The sequence below is a fragment of the Anopheles maculipalpis genome, chromosome 3RL, assembly GCF_943734695.1.
Source record: "Anopheles maculipalpis chromosome 3RL, idAnoMacuDA_375_x, whole genome shotgun sequence".
Lineage (NCBI taxonomy): Eukaryota > Metazoa > Arthropoda > Insecta > Diptera > Culicidae > Anopheles > Anopheles maculipalpis.
Window position 1 is genome coordinate 63,895,645 of NC_064872.1, and position 23,495 is coordinate 63,919,139.

The 23,495-nt window shown below is 41.8% G+C and overlaps 2 protein-coding genes across 5 annotated transcripts in view; one reads left to right on the plus strand and one right to left on the minus strand.

Moving 5' to 3' along the window:
* The window catches only part of LOC126562623 (uncharacterized), a 228,752-nt gene that overhangs the window by 132,240 nt on the left and 73,017 nt on the right, over positions 1–23,495 (minus strand). For 2 of the 3 annotated variants that reach the window (XM_050219176.1, XM_050219178.1), the window contains exons 5-6: positions 18,489–18,616; positions 5,099–5,231 (exon numbers count right to left, since the gene is read on the minus strand). In XM_050219176.1, the coding sequence (XP_050075133.1) occupies positions 5,145–5,231; positions 18,489–18,616 (215 nt within the window). In that variant the 3' untranslated portion in view covers positions 5,099–5,144. Of the gene's footprint in view, positions 1–5,098; positions 5,232–18,488; positions 18,617–23,495 lie in introns of those variants that run through there. The other variant, XM_050219177.1, reaches the window with a different exon arrangement.
* Positions 1–23,495, plus strand: part of LOC126562844 (elongator complex protein 5) — a 561,590-nt gene that overhangs the window by 18,281 nt on the left and 519,814 nt on the right. The window lies entirely within an intron of this gene.

The following is a 23,495-nucleotide window of genomic DNA, read 5'->3' on the forward strand; positions in this document are numbered from 1 at the left end:
GCCTGGGAACGTCTCGATTCCAATGAGGAGAGCTTTAAAATATGACACCAAGTAGAGCAGGGTGATAATTCAACGAGGGAGCGACCAAGAATGCTTAACTCGGGCACTCGAGGCAGTGCCTGAAGGACTCCATAAAATACTCGCATAATCAAGTAACGGTCGAACAATAGCAATAGGCAAACAATAGTTCAAAATGATAGTAGGAAGCGTAAGGATGCTGCTAAAAGCTTTAGCAGTTACTTCCCGGCAGATGGCGCTATGCACGACGACACTACACGAAGAACAGTTTCCCGAGGAAGTAGGTGTGCCCTAGGACGAAAAATGCATGCCCAAATACGGTTGTGAGATTAGGAAAGTTGTAACGATCTAGGAATTACCATATTTGGGCATGAACATTAGTAAAACCGTGGGCACGAGCCTGGAGACAAGTATCAGAGACAAAAGAATCGTGCAAATCTTTACCCTGTTCGCATCAATTGAGCAGCGAAATATACGTGTCTTTTTTAGCCACCAATTTATGAAGTGAGCAGTTACACTTGTAAAGTTTCGTTACATAGCTAAGGTGGTCTACACTACAGTCCTAGACACTACAGTCCTAGGATCTCGAGAGCTAAGAGTCCTAAGACCTTGAGAGCTAAGCGACCAAAGACCTAAGAACATCTCTAAATATCTCTGAACTAACTATTTCTAACACAATGTCTCGGTACGATCTTGTCCGCAACCGGCCGAGTAAGGTTGTCTCCACGTGGCTTGCTGCGTCAGCGCCTTCGCCGGTTCCCACGTTCTGCGATCCAGACGATCGACCGTCTTGTTGCGTCGGCGAGTTTCGTGCACGTGCACGATCACGTTTCTCTGCCAAGTGCGATGCCTGGACGACTGGATTGGTTGCTGAGAGAGCTCTATTAGTTTGGATAATGATCAGTTCTAGTTCACCGTAGCATGATGGCAAAATAAAGGAAAAAAGTACTGAGTAGCTTCGAAGAAATAGAGCAAAAATTCCTTTTTTCGAGGACACGTTATTTTCTCAAGGATAAGTTTCTTTCACCAGTTGGGCCCTTGTCACTGAACAGATCCAGCAGACGCCAAAACGAAGGCAAGCGTCACACGAAGAATCACTTACCAAAATCGTTGAATCTGTAACATTTGTGTTTTGTAACGTCAACATAAAACTTTACACCACCGTAATGAATGTTCCAAAGCAACAAAAAAATGTGTCACGTGTCGATTTCACAAACGAGTATAAAGAACCTTTGGAAACCTCCAAAGCCGATAATGAGTGTGGGTTTGGCATTAAAAAAATATGGTTTATTAAAATTGGATGGTCCCAGACGGGGCATTGTAATTTTGTGGTTTCAGCTTCCCCCCGTACTATATATGAGGTCGTTGTGGGCTGGCCAAAGAGCAATGAATGCTGCATCGGCGGGAGAAAAAAAACTGCACAAATCCCCTTCTATCGGATAGTCCTAGTTCCAGGATAGGGAAAGCTCATTTGTGGCTTTGTGGGTGAGAGCTGTCGTGGAGGTAAAAAAAAGAGGGACGAGGAAGTTTAATTTTAATTGGACTAAGTTTGTTGATAAAGCGGAAACTATGAATTAAGCATATGTGTGTCTGATTTCTCCCAACCGGTCTTCCGGTGCCGGTATCACGCCGGTTTGAATAATGATTATTGTCATCTTTTTATTATTACGCACCCCGGCCCTTGTCTATTGCCCTAACAAAGTCCGATCCGACCGGGTGAAGCTGCAGAGCGTGTAAGGGGAAACCAAGGGCTTGTCCCATTTTCGTATCAAATTAATCAACAATAAGTGCAAAATTTACTACAACCCGTAGATATATTATGCACGTTTGGCGATGGTTTTTGACTTTGGTAGCACCTACCGCTACCGTCGGCACAGTTCCCTCCACTGGTTGGCACGAATCCGGCCAGTGTCCGTTTCAATTTGTGCATTCCGGCATGTCAACGCTTATTTGTCATTATGGGCCGGACCGGTCGCAGTCTTTTGTGTATGGTAAATTTTAATAATTTAAAACAATGTACAATAACGGCAAATGACAGCAGCGAAAAGAGCACCCACCTTCCACACCCCTTCTTCACACTCCTGACTCGGACTTGCACGAAAAAAATGAACCAAAATAGTAGCTCCTGGATGTCGCTCACCATTATTATGAACGCTTCCGTTTATTTAACGCATCAAATTAAAGGCTCACGGGTTGGCTGCCCGGCAGTGTGTTCGTTTTAATGTGTACCGACCATTATCTCTGGACGGTCCGGAACCGATGCTGATCTGATGGCGATGATACGCCTACGGAAGCGGACGGTGGGAAGCAGGTTTGGATTGGGTTTCCTTTTACGCCGGATTCTCTTTCAAACAGATTTGCAATCTGTAACAATGTGGTTTCGTGAAATCCTTACCATTGAAAGCTTACGCAGATCGGAGGAATTTCGCTGAAGGTGAGGAAACGGTGGACAAAGCCAGCACGGTACAGGATACGTCCATCGTACGGAAAACAAACAATACGCACGATGCGTGTGCGGGTTGCATAAATAAATAAATAATAAACGGCTTTTCCCCTGCGTGCTGGTGCAACTGGTACGCGCCAGTTTTTCGTGTCATTTGGCAAGCTTTCCTGCTCGTCAAAAAACAAAAAAAAAAAAGGGGGGGAAGAAAACCCCCTCAGGGATATGGTAAAGCAAACAATGCACAGATTTTACATAATTTTTGCAAACGGGCAGCCATCCAATTGCGATGCTCAACACCGATGGCGATTGGGAGTATAAGAATGATGCACAAAAACGAAAACACACCCATCCCGTTTGTTTTCTTCCCCCAAATATCACGCTTCAATCTTTTGCCTGCCCCGATCGGTTGAAGCCGTTAAAATCTCGTAATATATTTAAAATTTGATTAATAATTACTCTTAACCCATTGTGGCCCGTTGTCTGGTGGTGGGTGCTGCGGGTTTGGTTCGCAAGGGTGGTAGCGCTTAAGTTGTGTTTTCCTACGGATTACGTGTGTCTCGTCGTTCTGCTCACATCACTTGGGAAACGGGACGGCGTAATACAGGATTCTATCGATTCTTTTTCATGATTTTTGAAGCACAAAAATAATCATTAAAAATCTCATATTTTGGAATTACCACAGTAGCTTCGTATTGGTATTTTTATATAATTTTTTGCACAAAATTTTATGTTTTATTTTCCAAAAAATCATATGAGATGTATAAAATACTACTGTGTCCGAAAAGTAAGGTGAGTTAAGTCACAGTATCAACCCTAGGCTGGGAGTGACAATTTCTTTTAGGAGTTGTGCCAAGCGTTTTTGTTCATATTGACCATGTCCAGGTTTGGGAGCAGCGCGCATGTATCAAATTTTGTTTGCGCAGTGAAATAAACGTTGCGAAAACATCCGTATTTGCCAGATATGCCACCAGCATATCTGGCAAACTTCTGGTTGTTCAACAAGCTAAAGCGGCCGCTTCGGGGACACCGTTTTGACACTATCGAGGAGATAGAAGCCGCAGCGCCGGCGGAACTAAAGGACATTGCAGCATCTGCGTTTTCCACCTGCTTCGAGGAGTGGGAGAAGAAGTGGAAGAGGTGCATTGCATCAGATGGGGATTACTTCGAAGGTGATGATCTTTACAAGTGTCCGGAGGTTTTTTTATGCTTTCCCATGTGTTTTTGTTCTAGTCCCGAGGTTTTTTGGTGTGTGAACAATTACTTCTGGTTTGTTCTTGTTGTATTCTTTGGCTTAAACTATTAATTTTTGATTTCATAGGATAATGTCAAAAATTGCTGGGATACCTTGTATGGTCATTTGATGGTGGAGGCGCCCAGTACTTCACTGAAATTGAAAAGATTTCAATACATCTCAAATGTAAAATCGATCATAAGTTTAGAGTTGAAGCACTGCTCATATAAATTGCTTACCACAGTGGTACGGTACGATTGTTTGAAAAGCCAAACTATCAAGATAGTTTGCATTATCTGTGATTTGTGACCGATTTGCTAAGAGAGAGGCGATGATGCATATTGATGATCGGTTATCCAACCACTTGCTGTGATAATATTTCTTTCTTGTACCAATCCATCAAAGCTTAAAGAAACTACTCAAACAAACTTTAATTAGCTTTTAATGATAGTAACGAATATAAGCCTTTATTAATGTACGTTTCGTTTGGTAAACATCACAAAAAAATAAGCGTTAAGCGCTCACGGCATACAATTGTGGGAGATTTGGTGGTGTAAATAAAACCTAGAAGAAGAAGCATATACAATACAGTAATAATGTGTACTAACTAGCTGTAGTTTTGCTGTTCATATTTATCGATTGTTCATGCATTCCGAAGCAAACAGAAGTACTGCGCGATAGTAAGCTAATATTTGTTCTCCGTCACATGCGTACCCTTGCGTTCGGCTGATACTTGAACCAAATTAAAACACACATCGAAACGGAGAACAGAAAGCACACGACTAGGCACAGAAAGATTAAAGCCACCGCGCAACTGATGCGCCCATTTTCTACGCGTATCATCCTTTGTATGCCGCTTTGTAAAGTAACAAATAAACGTTTAACTCTCTACGTAGGGGTTTCGCGCACGCTAAAGCTCCTGACACCAAAGTGTAAAGGCACCAAATTGCTTCCTTGTCCGCAAATCTTAACTTTCTAACTTAGTTTTGCTTTCCTTTCCTATTGGTTTGTTAGCTTTGTTCGATTTTTGCTTAAACTTTTTCGTTTAGTAGTTTAACGTTCGAAATGGTGGATTTATTTGTTTTGTTTTGTAAAATGTGAGCTCATGTGTGTATGTGCCGTGTTTATGCGTGTACAGTGTGATTAACAATAAGCAGGGATAAAGTTTTATTAAACGCTTTTTGAACTTATTTTTTCATATTTTAGAAATACTTTATGATTTTGATTAGCTGCGCCGCTTCTGGTTTTTCACACGTCCGTACCAACAAAAGTTCGATCACTGCTTTGTGACTTTGTGTAGCTCCCAATTACGGTACCGTTCCGCTTGCAAATACTACTGGTAGACAGTGTAATGAACAATTCTTTTGTCCTTTTTTTCTGAATTGTTAGTAATACGAAACTTCGGGGAGGAACTTCGGGCTACACTTTAGGAGATGATAAGTTCGCGTTGGTTTAGGCGTGGTGTTGCGTTCCTGGTGGTGCCCGGTAGCCAGGGTAGGTGTTGTTCAGTGCATTCTTCGCAAAGAAGTCGGCATAGTCCTGCAGGTGGGTGTCCAGGATGTGGATACGTTGGGAAACCCGAGAAAAAGAGGGAAAGAGAAGAAGGGATTTGATTTAGCGGGGGCATTAAACTTGAAGTCAGCATAAAATAACGATTATTTAACGATGTTATGATAACGATACAACGTATTTACAATTTGAAGTACATTCATCCATAAAACAAATTAAAAAGATTGTTTGCCACACCGTGAAGTACTGGGCGCCTCCATCAATTTGCTCTCAGCGTCGAAAAATAGTTTCATAATCCAAATATATTATACAGTGAATGAGAATCCATAAGAATTATATTTAAGTGAAGCAAGAGCTTGTAAAAATGCTTCGTTTTCATTAAAAAATCTCACACAAAATCACAATATTTTAAGTAGTGTTTTAAGTCGGACACAAAGAGATTCAATTTAACTTAGGGCAGTTCGCTGTATGGGGAGTCGCCAAACCATACTGGATAACTCCAGGCAAGTACACTCATTGAAAATATTACCTCTTCGGTAGTAATACACTTCATGCCTTTGAACAAACACGCCATAATCCCTTTAAAGACCTGCTCGCAATTATACTCGGTGATTGAAAATAAATATCAATTATATCGCCCACAAAACCATACAAAATCTACTCCTAGTTTCATTCGCTAATCACACTTCAATTGAACGGTGATTTATTTAGTTAACACTTGAAATGAGCTGAATGTAAAAATTATTTCCCATCAAACGATGCAGAAAACTTGCACGCTCTCCGGCCATTCGTCAGGTTCATCCAATACACTCGTAGCTTTTGCACACGATTCTACCAGATTAATTAATTTACCAGGAGTGACTGAAGCGAAACAGTGTTAGTCGCATTCACCGTTCGCTATTGATTACAGTGGAATGCTTCTACGAATGTCGCCCATTAGTGTGTGTGTGTGTGGTTATGTGTCTGTACGAACAGTTGTATTTGTTCACACAATCCATTTATGAGACTGGATGAGCGAATCTTGTAAAAAAACCCGTCTCATTACAAGCGTTATTTGTGGAATCTTTTAACGACATTCAATGAAGTGTGAGTTATGCTTCACGCATTACGACAGTCAGCGTGAGCAGACAGTTACATCCTTTTTAAGTTCGGTGTTTGCATTTAAACAGTACTGTTAGGAAGAGGCTTAGAGAATAACTCATTTGAAAATTCTTCCAAACTTAAGTTTTTATTTTGCAAATCCATTAACTTTGAATATATAATTTATTTAATATTAACATCGGTTACATTTTATTAAAATTATTTCATTGTAAAATGCAATTAATTAAGCATTTCTTACAACATTTAAAATTGTAAATTTAAGGGAAATTAGAGATTTCACGGCATGAAAGATAAAATAAATACGACGGCTCACTATAATATGATAAATAAATTTAAAGTTCAACCATAAAGCCAGTCAAAGGAATTTTTATCTATTTATTTTGTTGTAAGCAAAGCTATGATCGTGTTGCCCCTTTTAACACGAGCATACTTTACCGGATAGAGGAGAAGTCGAATTTAAAACAATCGGAATTGGGCGGAACAGTTAAATGACACATTTCGCGATTTTACGTTGAGTCTTAAGCGACGACTAGCTACGTCGTTCCGGCATCAGTCTGATGACCGATCCAGATGAACTCCGCTAGCTTAATCCTCTCGGCTGGGGTCCTAATTATTTATTTATACTCATTTTTGTTGTGGTTGCTGCATAGATTGTGGTTACTTTCACTTTATTACTTTATATTCTCCTGCAACCGTGTGTTTAGGGTTCTTGGGTTTCAAATAAATCAACTGAGTGTGTTAAGGTTCTTGGTTTGGCTTGCACATTATGTCATATGCAATTGCGCTGTTTGTTTACTGTTACAATTGTTTAAAGGGTTTCATATGCGCGTGTCACCATATGGATTTTTTGTTTATCGTTTGTACTTGACCTGCCTAGTTGGCTCTTGACTGCTGCAGCAAGCAGGCGTGTTTTTTCTAGCAGCAAGAGTACGTTTCATCACGTAACACGAGTTCAAGGTGAGGTGATCGACTTTATTGGCGATACGCTTGAAGCCGGAGAGGTCGTCACGAGGATCCAAATGTGCACGTTGACGGCAATCGTTTACGTTGAGACGGAAACGATGCAACAAGCGGAGCAGATCGTGTCAAAACACCAGGGGAAGCATCTCCTGACCATCGACGGAGCATCATATCCGCTACCGATTATGCTAGAGGATGGTGCAACGGAAATGCGACTGCACGAGCTTCCGCCGTTCCGTCTTGCTTCGGTAAAATCATTTCTATCATGGAGACAGATTACGGTCCGGATAGTAAAGTGCCGGGGAAAAAACTGGGATCATCGCGGTGAAGATCATTTTCAAATCACCGACACTCCGAATCTCACCGACGATTACCATCGGGGAAGAGCGCACCACCATAACATACAATGGGCAAAATCCGTACTGCCGATACTGCTTGATGCCCGAACACACTGTCACTGGCATGGGATGCATGCAGAGCAAGCGTAGCTTAGCTAAGCAAGGCACATTTTATGCCGGAGTGACAAAAGCAGCAGCAACAGCAACAGCACCCAAAAGCACTCCGGCCACCGAAAGCTCCGGCAAAACTGCTAAAAGTAGCGGGTGCTCCGCTCACTAGCAAAGCCGTAGCACCGATCCATCGCACTACCGTTCAGAGGATGCACCGCACAGGAGTAATCCGAGTAGCCAGCGCCTTCCAGACGGTTTCCTACGATGCAGCTTGCGTGGTCACAAGTACTATCCCGCTAGTCCTCCTCCTAGAGGAGAATATTCGCTGCCACGACGACAAGGTAGCGAGGGAATATACTGGACCAGACATACGAAAGCGACGAAGAGAGGAGACCATGGAACGCTGGCAGCAACAGTGGACAGCCGGAGCAGAGCAGCAGGGATCGCCGGGGATGAAGACGAGGAGACTTATCCCGGACACTATGTCCTGGGTAAATCGTAAGCACGGAGAAATTGATTTTTATCAATCTCAACTCTTTACAGGGCATGGGTTTCTCCGGAGCTACTTCGTCGCGAAAGGCATCCTCGATGGCTCGCCAAACTGCCCGGTGTGTGAACACGACGTGGAAGATGTCGACCACGTAATGTTCCACTGTCCACGGTTTTCTCGGATCCAACAAGAGATGCAGCAGCAGAGCCACACCCGCCTGACGATGGACAATCTGGCGGCGGAAATGTGTGCCAACCGCGACACCTGGGAAGCAGCCCGGACTGCCGCTCGGACCATCTTCAGAAACCTCCAAGTGAGGTGGAATGAGAAAAGTCCACCAACGGCAACAGCTGCCGTCGTAACCGCCCACAAAAGACGACAACGACAACGGAAGCAGCAGCAGTAGCGACGAGTAACCAGAGCAGCAGCAGGAGCTTAGACCCAACCGGGAGTAACGGCTACGGACGGGTTTCGGATCAGGTCGAGGAGTGGTTTAATAGGGTCGCATCGTCTGCTGGGTCCGCTTCACGGGCCCAGCGTCACAATGAATCCCATATATCCCATATTGAGGGTTGGTCTGTAGCCACAGACCACCTTCCGAGATGGGGACCTCTTGAAGGTTCCCTCCCCGTTAGCAAAAAAATAAATAAATAAATAAATAAAAATAAAAAAAGCCGTAGCACCGAGGGCTCCGACAACGACACCGAAGGCTCCGAATGAAGCACCGAAGGCTCTAACGGTGGCACCAATGAAACCGAGCAGCGCATCGGCAGCATCGACATCAACAGCACAGCAGAAGGAACACGAGTGCGCTACGGCGATAGCTGTACCTGTGTTCAAAGCTCCTCGTAACCCTACCCCCTCACCTCCTACCACAAATCCTGATGCTGAAACAAAAGGTAAGCGTAAAAACCAAGACGAGACGGACAGTGACAGTGAAATTCGCTAGTTTTGCATTAGTTTCAATTAATTTAAATACCATCTCAAACCCGACTAAAATCAATACTCTGCGTTCATTTGTTCTATCAATTGACGCAGATATTATTTTCCTACAAGAAGTGTATGATGGCAACATTGCGCTTCGTGAGTAAAAAGTGCTCTCGAATGTTGATAAACGTGGAACAGCGATCGCTATACGGGAACACCTAAAATATTCTCAAGTCGAACGCAGTTTAGACTCACGTATAATCTGTCTTCGTCTTGAGAATTCTACCACACTCTGTAACGTTTATGCCCCCTCTGGAAGCCAACGTTGGTCAGAGCGGGAGGATTTTTTCAATCGCACCATAGCGTACTACCTGCGAAATGCATCTCAGCATGTCATTCTCGCGGGGGGTTTCAACTGCGTGTTGAATCAAAAGGACGCAACGGGCGAGAGAAGTATTAGCCCGGCACTGAGGAATTTTGTCAACGGTATGGGGATGTGTGATAGCTGGGAGGCCCTCAAAGGCGACTTTGTAGAGTTTACATTTGCCTAAGATCGCGTAGCAATGGATACTGGCAGTTAAGGCCTCAGCTTGGATTGTTCTACTGATCGGGCCTCTGTGTGGTTGCTGTACTTCATGGGTGTCACCTAGCTTGAATATTTATGCAATTGGGGTGGATGGTTTTCTTCTGAAAGTTAATTGAGAAAGCATCGTCTCTCTAGCATGTTTCTTTGCGTTGGTTTAAAACGTTTGTCAGCAATTTGATCAGTTCCGTATGTGTTTCTAGAGGCTTTAATTCTTTGCGTGGGGACGCACGTCGCAGTATTGTCAACATTGTGCGTGATGACTGAAACAATGAACATTATTAATAAGACATTTCCACCTTATTTTTTCCCCGTACTATATGCTTTGTTTCAGAGATAAAAATAATAGTTAAATACAGCTTGAACTAATTGAAAAGCTTTTTTCCTGTAAAATCACACCGCCCGGACACTCAAGTCTTGTACTATGTGTATTGCTTTTTTCTGCCAACTGATAGTCGGGCATTGTTTTCTTTCCCTCCCGGATCGATAAATCCCATTAATTTGCACCAGTGCAGTCGAAATCTTGCACGAATTAATTCCATCCGAAGGGCAATTATTCGTGTGGCCGGCTCGTGTTAATTTGGTTATCGTTTTATTCTCCAAGCTTTGGGTCAACCGTTGAAAGCGGCATCACACATTTAAGAGACCGGCAGGTTACGGTAATGGAAATATTGCACAATTTGGACGAACCAAAAGTAAAATGTACGAAAAATTGCAGCCCAAGCCTCACCCACATGGCCAACGGTAGGATGGATGAAATAGGGTTGCCATAGTTGCCCCCTCCCCGCCAGAGTGTGAAATCCTTTTCCGTGTTACTGTAGTTGTGCCGAACAAAGGCTTGTCAGGCTTGAGAGAGGCAAATGTGGTAGACGATTGGTTGGCAATATGGCTTTTTGGTATTTGGTGTATGCTTTTTCTCTCGCTCTCTCTTACTGTCTCTCTCTCTCTCTTGCTCTCTCTCGCTCTCTGTGGCGCAAGATGAGCTCACTATCAAATTACAAAAAGAAAAATTAAAAAAAATATATTGTCACCTCGATTCCGGCCGCCACTCGTTTGAAGGAAGGTGTGTTGAAAAGGGAAGGAATTTCTCACCCACCCACCCAGCACAGCCCATTCATTCACCCTTTTGCAAGGGGGCCATTGTTTTACGTGCCAATTTTGTGCCAGGGGAGATATTTTTTCCCCAATTTTTACTTCACCGGAAAGCTCTGAACCCAGTTTGCAACGGATATCCTGTGTGAGCGTTTGTGTGTGTGTGTGCGGATGATGTCAAACCCAAGCGCCCGATAATCTCGTAGGCTCGTTAGTTGTGGCTTGTAATAAAAAAAAATATTGAGAAAAAAAGCCGAAAAGGAAACTATCTCCCCTTTCTTTGTTCACGTGTGGGCTTAAAAGTGTCAAACTACAATACGGCCAACGCTTGTTGTTCGGTTTTTTTTGTGCTATTGCCTACCTTCGTACACCTTTTGCGTTCATATGTACGCAGAAAACGTTTTTTCTTCTTTTGTTAAAAAAACCGGAGTGAAAGCAATAGAGGTTGCTGCATTTTTTTTTGCTTTCGCTTCCGTCCATTATTCTTGTACCCTTGTCAACGATGGATCGAATGGAGCTTGGGCTTCGGGAGTTTATGCGTCGTCGTTGCCATTGGGACCCAAAACGGTACAGCAAAACGCGGTGCGATACACAGATCTACCTAAATTGATAAGCTTTTCTCATAAACTGTTTCGTCAATTTGCAAATATTCCCCCCGCTGACAGCTTTTGACGGTAGCCTTTGTTAGCATTATTAAATTAAAATGTTCGTTAGGTAGGATGTGGCAATATAATAATATGAAGGCGATTTTTAAGTTATTTATTTATTTAATTATTTATTTACAATTGAATATGACGGTCCAGTGCCGTATTGTCAACACCACTTGTGTTGAAAAAAAAAAAACAATTATATTGATAAGGCATTTCCTCCTTATTCTTTGCCTTATCCCGGGCATACTCGGTTAGCGATTTTTAAATATAATTTTTAATTTAATTAAATCACAATCAAAATTAATCATTTAACCAAACCATCTCGAACACAGCAATCGTTGTTTGGTACTAAATATGATTTAATATTTTGTGAATGAACAATACCGAGTAGCAATTTTCTTTTCCCTGATAAAAATTCTGCTAAAGTAAAACATCCAGCCACAGACTGAAGTATCTCTTTTGTCCTCTGGTTTCTATGCTGGTAAACGGCATCTATCTGTCCACAGCTGCGATCGTTCACTCGGTTAGTATCCTATCCAGCTGTCATTTCTCGCAAGCTAGCCGGTTTTAGGAATGGTACTGGGAATGCCGTTTCATGATCCTTTGCGGAGTACCATCATTGAATTTAGGAGTTTTTTTGCGAGCTGTTTAGATGCATACTAAACAAAAAATCGGTTTCATTTGCAGGCTGTATTGGTTTATGGTTTTAAAAATTGGTTTCAAAAACTTGCGAATGTGTAAAAAATTAAATAAAATTGCTCTTGGTAGATGTTGAATAGAATGAAATACAAATCTAAAGTTCTAAGAGAATTAAATAATGTATAAACTAAAAAAAAGGAGCAGTAATCAATTGTGAACCTTAAAAAATGAGTTAAACATTGTAAATGAATGAATCGCTGAACATAATTTGGACAAATTTAAAAGCACCACACTTAAAAATTGAAACTGTATAAATTTTTAGGTAAAAGGATATAATAGAGACAAGAGGAAGAACAAGTGAGATGGTAAAAAAGGTAAACATCAAAACAGAGGAACTTTTTAAAATATTTTAAGTTGAAAAAAATCCTTTGCAAAACCTTTACATTGTAAAGCTTATTTCTTTCCTACAACAGCACAAAAAAAAATCATAGCAGTTTTTAAATTAAAATGTTTAATTTCATAGAAATTTGTCCAGGCTGAATCGAAAGAGACGAAGTAAAACGTACTCTAAAGCTTCTTTTCAGCTAGTTAATAATTTTTGCTCTTCGAATCTTTTGCCTCTTTTCACAGTTGATAAAAAAAAACCTTGAATCTTTGATCGAATTTCTCCCCGTGTTGCATCAGATGAGCATTTTCCGCTGCACTTACTGCACACTATCAGTAGCGTTCGAAGAGATCGGAGCTGCTGTGGCGATTTTTTTTTGCTGCCTCGTTCGCTCTCCGTCCGATGAATTCAATTAGCATTGATTTTAATTCAATTTCCTTGCAATTCTTAGAAGCTTTATACGGTGGACGGTGGACGAAGGACCCGGGAAGGTCTAGCACGGTGAAAGCCAATACCTCGGGCGGATCAGATATTAGAGGTCAGTGGGTGGAAACTCGTGCAAACCCAAAAGGTGAAAAATTGTACGTCCCTGCTGTGAATAGAAACGGAAGCGTACGAGCGAATGCGTGGGAATATAAGCACGGATCTTGTGACAGAGAGTGAAAAAAAGTGGAATGAATGAGTTGTCCAACACAGACAAAAAAAAAAGAATATTCAAGGTAGAACCTGCTCGTACATGCATATGAGTGCAGATGGGTTCTAGTTCTGGGTGCTAGAACGATAGCAGTCGTATCGAACGTATGACCTTCTTTTTTTATTCGTTTCTGTGTGTATGTGTCAAAGGTACAGATCATTCCATTGCAGTACCGTCGCTCACGTGATACACTCTAATGAAGAGAAGAGATTTTCTTCTATTAGATGAAAAGCTTTCGGCTTGATACCACCCTTCCCGTACGCTGGTCTGGACGAGACGTTTTCCAAATGTACGTAATTAGAAATCATGATGCTGTGTGACTCGTTCGGTCTGTAGTGACTCCCGGTACCGTAGAGACCGTGATTGAATTTAATCAATGATGAAGAACCTTTATTTCTCGGTCCACTGTGTGTGTGTGTGTGTGGAACGATGCAGGTTGTTACCCTTGGCCGCAGTTCGGGATGTCCATTTGGTATGTGAATGGATTTGATAGTGATCGGTCGATGTTGGACCAGATTACATTGGTGAAGATTATATTAATGAAAGTTCTTAACGGCCTGATGTCGAAGGTTTGGACTGAAGGGTTTGTCTGACATTACACGACACAAAGGATTGGAAATTGATTAATTCGATTTTGAAAATGAACCTTTTGGGTAGTAACTAACTAGTAATAAGAAATAAAATTAGCATTAAAATCTGTGAAGGCTATTAAGAGCCCGGACCACTTTGTAAAAGAAAAATTAAAGGTCTTAAGCTCATTGTTTGAGAAATCATTCCGTATATCTCTTGTTTGGCTGCCTGCACATTGCGGTATAGCCGGCAATGAAAAGACAGACCAATTGGTCAAAACGGGTGCTTCGGAAGGGTCCTTATTCTACAGGCTTATCCTACCTCACGAGTACATGCGTGCCCCACAGTCTTTCTGCATGGCTCGGTGGCAGAGTTTGTTTCGTGAACCACTCCAACCATATTCGATCATCCCCCAAGTGTCCTTGAAGCCTCGGTTCCACGACAACTCAGGTGATCGAAGGTCTAATCATTCGATGCTTTTTCTTTGGATGACGGAATATTACGCAACGGAACAACCGAGCACACCGGAGATATGGTGCCCTTTCACGGCTCGAAGAAGAAAACGTATCCCAGCTAAGATGAAAGGAGATGACTATACCTGAAATCCGCTTTTTATCCGCAACTTTGGGTTCGTAATACTAGCTCGACAGCGTAAAGCAGACATTTGTTCAATCCCAATCCAATGCTATCATATAACTGATGCATCATTAAAATGCATTTGAACTAAATTATCCTCTCGCATGTTCATTCCGGCAGATTTGGCAAACAATAATTCTATAAAGCTCTGTTGCCTCGGTACTGTGGCTCGTCAAAATTTACCATCAATCCTAACACGGCACGCAACTGTATCTGCTTTAATTTGGAGCAAAAAAGCTCACTCCGGCTGGGCAACAATAAGTGCACGTGGCTTGCCCGAAGTACCGTACAACATTACACCATGAATGTTTCAGCGGGTTGCTAGCTACTGCTGCTGCTGATGATGATAATAATCAGGGTAACGATAATGATGGTAAAATACTCGTAGATTGATTGTACAACGTACGCGGGGTTCGACGATTACTTAACCATCGATGGACAATGTGGACCGTTGCCACGTTGCCAACTAACAATTGGTTGGTTGAATGAATGGACAAACAATGCACTTCGAATTGCATAAGCGTAACGAGGCTCCAATACTTTTCGCATGCAATACATTATTATTATTATGCTTCACAAACAAAAGGCGCATAAGCGAGGACAGGAGTTCGTCTAGCAACGGAATATGAAATGAATACATATCGCTAATAATATCCTATTGTTGTGTGTGTGTAAGTTTTTTTTATAAAAGAAATGTTTCTAAAATTATCGAATTGATGAAAAATATTGCAAAGAGTTACGATCAGATTCCCTTTTTTTTAAACTTTTCTCCTAAGAAGCCTTAAAGCGGATCTCTCATGACAGGCAGCTTACGACAGCACTTCGTTTATGACAAATGCTTGACGTATGTGACTTAAAGGCCTATTGGACAAGATTCAGCTATCTTTATTTACTTACAAGAGCACCTATACTATGGCATTCAGTTGAGTTAACTGTCCTTCAGTTCCTGAGATACAGCTTACCCATGCTGGCAAACGCCCAATTTTAGCTGTTATTGAGAGCTTACAATAAATCTTGCCTATGGATTGGGATTATTACGATACCCGATTTCCACTAGTAATTGGTTAAGGAACATTTCCGACGGACAAATTAAATTAAATCGAATCTATTTTCATTATGGAAAAGCGATTAAAATCTATCGTTACCATCGGTGGGCTGGAAAAATTTTGGATTATTTTTCGTGTACCCTTGGTTCTCCCAAAGCGCATAAAGCATATCGCCATTGGCCCATCCACATAGTCCATAGTGTATCTTGGTATCTTACTATAGAAATCTTATTAATCCGATGCGTTTTTCTTGCCCTGTGTTTGGCCCTTTTGTTTGCGCCATCCTTTCTTTTCTCTTTTGATCCTTCAGTAACTTCAGCAAAGCAAACAAAAGAGATAAGCCGTCCCACCTATTATCCTTTGCATCTTCATCTGTGACCATGTTTCTGCCTCTTATTCTGTGTGTGTGTGTGTGTGTGTGTGTGTGTGTGTGTGTGTGTGTGTGTGTGTGTGTGTGTGTGAGTATTCTATTTTATGGTGTGGTTCTTGGCTAATTAACTTTCGGTCATTACTTAACGAAGCTAACATATGATTTCGAAGAAATCCTTACCAGCGAAGCAAAGAAAGCTTTGTAGCGGTGCTGGTGCGGTGATTAAAGCACTGGCTGCATTCGTTGATGCTGGTTGGTTGGGCATCTTATCGCTTTGATCGTTGTGTTTTATGTTCTGCTTTTCACGCTCTTTTACTACCTTACGGATGTTAGTAACTCTTTGCTTGGAACAGCTATCACTGCCAAACTGGTTGGAAATGATTGGGAAATTATTGTTATACTAGGCGGTTGTTCGTGTTTGCCGGGCTGAAGAATTAGCACTATTGTTAATTGAGAACGAACACAAGTAACAATTACCTAAGCTTGATTTTTATCCAATGTTGTCTTTATTTTATGCCTTTTATACTTTTTTATTCTACTATTTTTTAAATAATTTTTATCTTTTATTATTCGAAAAAAAAAACGGTCAGGTTGCATTGCAAAATAAAACTCTTATTCACGGTGTCAGACGGTCGGGTTTGCACTACGCGCATTAAACCACAAAATAGATGTACCATTTGGCTGAGGTTTTTAGAAAAGCGCACCGTGGGGTGTATATGTCCACAATTTGCGTTTGCGTACCGGAATCGTATTATTTGCGGTGCCTGTCAGCGTGGTTTTGCGGTGTGTAAAATGTCCGAATAAATTTATCCACCGTAGCACGCACGCACGCACGCATTTATAGATATATTTTTGAACTCTCTTTGTTCTTTACCGGGGACACACGGGCTATTAGGCGAGCGAATGCGGGAAAATGATGCGGGTTGACGGTATGTTGCCAATTTGTTCCCGTGCGCTGCGTGTGTTTGTGTTCCGGGGGTTTTCTTCTTTTCCTTTACACTTTGCCTGTTTCGCATTAGAAACTGGCGAGCCTGGATGTATTATTTTTACGGTAATTAGATAGCCTCCATCGGTGTCAATTGGGTTTGTAGGGATGGTTAGGTTGCCGTCCATCCCACACTGAGCCTACAGGCGAATAGATTCACACTACTTCCCCTTCTCCCCCATAAGGCAAACAGTATTTGGCATTTGTGTACGGTTCATGTTAAAGGTAAGCTTAAACTACCGCAGTTCACATATCCGCTGTATCGTTCTCACCCGCCCGTTCTCCTGCCTCGAAAAATTGGTCCACTTTCTTCTAATGAGCACCGGTTTGCCTTTGGGTTAAATTCAATTAAAACATACATAAGCACTCAGCATGGCAATTGCAATTGTAACCCGCACAACCCGCAACGGCAAGGTAATAAAACATTGCGCTTCTGAAGTGGAAGCGCGCTGGCAGGGAGCGTGACTCACCAGGCGCCTCCATCATATAAAATTGGTCCCACGGTTGTTACCTTTGCCGGTCGTACAGCCCGCTTTTCCCAACCAACCCAAAAACGGCTGCCAACTGTTGATTGTGTCGGTTAAATAAATGTGAAATTTTAAATACTTTTCGGTGGCACCGTTTTTGTGGCAACAAGGCGACTAAGTAGGGGTGGAACAGTCCCCGCGGGAAGCTAAAGTGCAAATCTAAAATTCATTCAGATTGAGTGTGTTGCTGCGGGGAGTGTGTAAAATTAGAACGTTACAATTAACACGCAACACCGCTTTCAGCGGGAAGCGGAAGCGGGCGGTTGGAGTACAATGCGCTGGGAGCAATGGGGTGAACGTTGGGAGTTTTTGGTACCACGGTCACGTTGCACCGGACGCTTTATGAAATGCACCGGAGAGGAAAAAGCTCAACCATGACATTTATTTCTAGTGGGTTGGTGGCGGTTTTGTAATTTGTGTGATTGTACGTAAGAATGAACTATCATGAGCTGGAAGCAAAAGTTTGATGAAATTGGTTGAAGTAATGAATTGAAAACATTTTGAATGTTTATGATAATTATGGCGATTTGATTTTGAAATAAGGTTCATTTTATAATGAAGGATGAGTGAACAATGAAAGCTTACGATACTTTTCTTTATCAATAATATTTTTGCCCAAAAAACTGCTCAACATTTCATGAAATAAAAATTATTTTCTTAAGCAAATTAAGTTCTATTCGATGAAGAACTCATGTCTTGGCTCTAAATAACGTTGGGATCGAAATTTAAATTTAACCTTTGTATATCACCCACTTTCAAAGGCTTATTTCTACGATTTCAATAGATGTTAATCATGAAAATGTTTTTTCAACCTCAGTCTTTACACCTGCTGCTTACAGAAATCCAGTTGATGTACGATAATTGAATCGTATTTGCAATTTAATGGCTTAACTGTCTCGCCAAGAATAATAAGACCTGTCTTGTGTGCCTTTTCCTACGAAAAGGATAGATTCTCTTACGTTGAGCGGTAAGTTTCATTAAATTGAATACTAATAAACCCATTAAAGTATACTTCATTGATTTGTGCCTTGCCCGATTGGGTCGTTCGTGAGCACATTCATAAAAACCTTTGAAACTTAGCTTAGCACTGCGTAGGAGATGTCAGTTTCGATGAAGAAAGGAAACGTTCTAGAAAGAACAGAGGGAAAGAAAATCGAACAAAAAGACCCACTGTCTCACTTACCTTTTGCTGGCGGCGTGGACGAAACGCTGGCTGCTGGGCTAGCTTACGGCGTTCCTCATTATCCACCTCCGACTGGCGCTTGTATTCCTCCGGGGGCCACTTTTGATCTCCGCGCATATTGCTACCTCCTGTGTGCGAAGCAAAACAAAAAATAAAGGATTTTTGTAAAAAACACTCCGTCTGGGATGCCGGTTACAACCGGCGAAAAAGAAAAGGTTTGTTTTTTGGGTGAAAAATTATTTTCCACAAAACGAAATAAAGCAATTACAATAAAGTATCGTTAATGATATTGCAATTTCATGAACAATAAGTACCACGATGGTTTTATCTATTTCGACGACGGCGGCAACGCCGGCTATAAAATCAACCCGTTGTCGCGTGTACTGCACTCAGAAAATTCGGCAAAGATTTATTCCTTAAGGGGTTTTTTTGGGCAATTCGGGATTTCGCTGTCCCGTAACGGCATAAAACAAGAGCGGAAAAATGAATGCGAAATGATTTTTTTTTCCACCCATTAGCGATTAGGCGAAATGGGCAGATCATTATCGTAAAACAAAGCAGTTGGCAGTTGTAGCGAGTGTGCCATAAAATCGATTTTCAATTTTTGTCAATAAGAAATTTTGTTCCTGCATCTGCGTAACGATAATGCGTTACAGTGATGGGTGTTTCGCGCCATCGTTGGATGTGTGATGGTTTATTTTATTTGTTATTTTTATTGTTAAGAAGTGTGTTTTTATGTGGTATGTATGTATGTAGGTGTATACATATGTATGTATTTGTAAATTTTTTCGCCTTAACGCTTAACATAGATTTCTTACATGCAAAGTATGAATCTTATCCTAAACCTATCTTTATACTAACTATCTTTAAACAATCCTAAACTAACTAATTGTGAGTGGGGAGAGGAGGAGATAAGGAGAAAAATAAAAGAGAGTGGAAGGAGAATGGCGAAAAGTGGTACAGATCGCGCGCATAAGTGGATCTGTTCGGCAAACGGATATGAAAATTGGAAGACGCGAGAGGAGGGAACGAGAAGGAACATAGAGGGGAATCAAAGCGCGTAGGACGGGACCATCTATCTATCATTCAAAAGAACCGCAGCGATAAAGGAAGACTGAGCTGGGGAACGGAGATCTTCTAGGGATTGCAAGCCGAGTAACCGGCATCTATCCTCGTAGAAAGGCAGAACGGTGGACCAATCACCCGAGGATTTGCCTATTGCAAATCTGGTGAAGGACCGTTGAATATGCTCGATATGGCAGTAAGGAACCAGATAATTGAGCCGTATTCCAACAGCAATCTGGTCAAGGCGCAAAACAAAGTTTTTATGCTTAAAGGGTCGTTAAAATCACGAGCCACGCGATATGGCACCAGTCTGATAGAATGACATTAGCTTAGACAGCACGTTTTTGTTATTTTATTGTAGTAGATAATAGATAATGTAGCATTCCTGCTATACATCTTAACAATATTTAATCATCATAGACATTTCTTAATCTCTTAGAAACAAAAAAATCATTAAACTCAAGTCACCTACCTAAAGAATGGTTGAAATGCTTATGTTGCGATTTTGACCAAGCGCCCGCTGAAACACGAACATCAAAGAAACCTACCAGCGGCACTCGGCTAGCGAGTGACGCAATGTAATATGATATCAATTCAAAACAACCAGTGAGCTAAGCAAAACTTCATGCGTTTCGACCTATAGCAATCAGACAGAACAAATGACGAATGATAACCGGCACATTTTAATCAGACCCAGCAATCGATCGCAACGCGACCGATCAGTACAATAATAGCGAAACGTTTTTATTTATTTTTTGCATTTGTGTACAAAATGCAGTCACAAAAGGACATTTTTCGGTTACAAAAAGCAAAAACTATTGTAAGAATTGGGTATAAATAAAGTTGTCTTCTTAGTCACTGGGGAGCTGTCTAGAGAGAAGGTGCAATAAGCTAAACCTCGAGTTCAATTCATTCTATAGGTTTTAGTGTCCCCCTACCGGAGGTAAGACCTCAACCCTCCAACATGCCTTTAAGAGATATTCCTTCTGAATATCCGAAGTCGCCTGACTGATTTGCTCTGTCGATGAGCATCGAGAGTCTCCCTACAAAAGGTAAAGCGTCGATGTCTCCAACGTTCCAGTAAGGAAGAGCCGCTCAGCTAGCAGCCAACTTGTTCCGTTCTCGCCGCGTTTTAAAATCCGAGTTCTTCTTCCCCACCAGATGACCCGTCCGGTATCTTCTTCCTCTCCATCATAATAATAAAGTATTTGTAGTAATAATTTACTATTTTAAAGCATTTACTGCAAGACATGCATTATTCTCTCATAAACTAAAAAGTCGAATTTCACTTTCTGCAGAATTAATAATTTAAGATCAGCTAGAATCTACCCAAAGATGACTTCGCTTACTGACAAAACTTCTACTGGTTTGTTTGGCAAATGAAATTCATATGGTCGTGACGATCCTGACAACTTTGATACACTTCAGCAGTGGTAACTTGCATTGCAAAGGCAATGAAGACTAATAAGGTACATCTGCAGCTGTTAAGAACAATTCAAGTAGCTGCCGTCGCTGGGTATGCTGGGATAAGAACAGATCTGTCGATCGATTACAAGGTAGGAGAGAGAATACGAGGGCTGACAATAAAGTAAGGTCTGCAACGCTGCAACTTCGCCGGATCACGCGCTAGGCGAAATCTGGCAACACCGCCGTGTTCCTTGGTTCCCTCACTACCATTTTGCTGCTGGGTGAGGCTTCCCCGACCGCTCAGTCTTGGCTGAGCAGCCGTCAACGATGGAGGTACCCCTCGCGTCAGCGTCCAAGTGCGAATTGCGTTCTGTAATACGTTTTTTTAGTGCGAAAAAGGTGGCACCTATTGAAATCCATCGTCAACTAGTTGAAGTTTACGGGGAAAAGTCTATCAATGCAGCAAGCTACTGTGAGACCCTGGAAAAGCTTAAAAACAAACGCCCGGAATTGCTGAGCAAAGGAGTGAAATTTCACCACGACAACGCGCGCCCGCACACAGCCAACGTTACCCTTGACCTGCTCAAGAAATTTGGCTGGGACATCATCGATCACCCTCCCTATAGTCCCGACGTGGCCCCAAGTGACTACCACATGTTCCCCGCCCTGAAAAAAACATCTCGGAGGGAAGAAGTTTGAAAGTGACGCGGAGGTTCAGAAAGAGGTCAACACCTGGGTGCGCGAGGCGGACGGAGAGTGGTATTCTGCCGGCATAGACAAGTTCATCGTGCGGATGCGCAAGGTGTTGGAAAAAAATGGCGATTATGTAGAAAAGTAGCCAAGACCTTTGGCCTTTCCAACGGTGTATCGCTTTTTGTAAATAAATGTCATTTTCTATGAAAAAAAAAAAAAATTGGAGACCTTACTTTATTGTCAGCCCTCGTAGAAGTTTTTTTAACAAGCGTAGGACCATCATAATGAATATAGAATATAAAAGATTGGTAAGTTATTTGTACAAATGTGATGCAATATATTTTGTGTGGTTCGTTAGAAGAAGCTGTTCTTTAACGTGATCAAAAGAAAGACGGATGCAGGACGCAACAGCAGCATTTTCTAAGTAATAGACAATGCGGCTCTTCCAACATACCTCGCGATGTTGAATAAATTCAAACGGCAACTAATAATAGTGATGGTATTCTCGTATTCAAACATCCAAGACCAAGTGCAAAAACCTCATTATTCAAGCTCTTTAACAGTGACAAGGACATACATGTGGCTGATTTGTTACAGCTGAATAGGAGGCACTTAACAGAGGCAATCACTAAAATTTAATTTAATGAACAAAATAAATGCCAAACAATTGTGTCTGTTCTTCTCAAAATTCAAGTATCATATATTTGAGTTAAATCCGCATCAACGCATATCTCACGCTGCCCGTGATTGTATGATTAGCAAAACTGCAAAGCAAAATAGCAGCACCAGCACACGTCCAACGATGAAGCCATTTTCTATTGCCGTAAACCTTAACCCAAAAAATCACCCAACATCCTAGGTTAATGCCCACGTGCCCGATGGTGTTACAGAGGTCGCCTGTTTTATGGTTGTTTATATGCGCCGAAAAATATGCTTACGCTGTAGTTGTGAAGAAGAAGGTACACAAAAAAAGTAAGAAAAAGCTCAAAATTGGTATCCGTCAGCCGAATTTGGTTGGGAGTTTTATTTTTATTTAACAAGAAGAAAATTGAGCCCATTTCGTGAACTTTCCCGTACCATTCGGTGCAGCTGCCATCGGTTTGTGAGCGATGGTTGTTAGCTGACATTCAGATTGAATTTACCTCCCCCCTCACTTTCCCTCCTCCACTACTCCCCGCCTGCACCTTCACCCCAAGGGTGATGGGTGGGTGGTGGATTGTTGTAGGCTCATAAAAATTCACAAAATTTTGTGCTTTTACAATACCAAATCTGCGCCTTTTGCGTGCTACCATTACAGCTGCGTACGGGAGATTCGTGCGAAAAAAAAGAAGAAAGAACGCTACCAAGAGCGGAAGAAACAGTTTGGGTGCCATTTTGGTGCCGGGTACATTCGCAGCGCACCCCAAAACCATGTGTCAGCCATCGGTTCATTTACATTTGTATGATTTAACCGATTTTGCACCATTTTCTTCCGCCATTCAGCTGAGCTAAAGACCGGATTTTGCCTGTGCAGTCGTGCGTGTGCCCATCTTTGTTTGGGCTGTGCTGTACAGTGTGCTCATTGAAAAGCGCCCGTGTTGTGACTTTTGCTTATTTTGCTGCGTTGAGAAGCGAAACACGGTTCGATATTTGTAAGCATTTATGCCCACGCGCTTCAGCGCTCTGCCGCCAATTGTATCGCACGAGAGGGCTGATCGAGAATGGTAAAGTATTTTAACTATTCCAAAAGCGATTTGGAGAATGGATGATATTTATGCATGCCTTTTACCTCTATGCGCGATATCTGATTGTAGAAAATTGTGTAGGTCGTAAAATGCTTTTTGCGACAAGTGAGCAATTTCG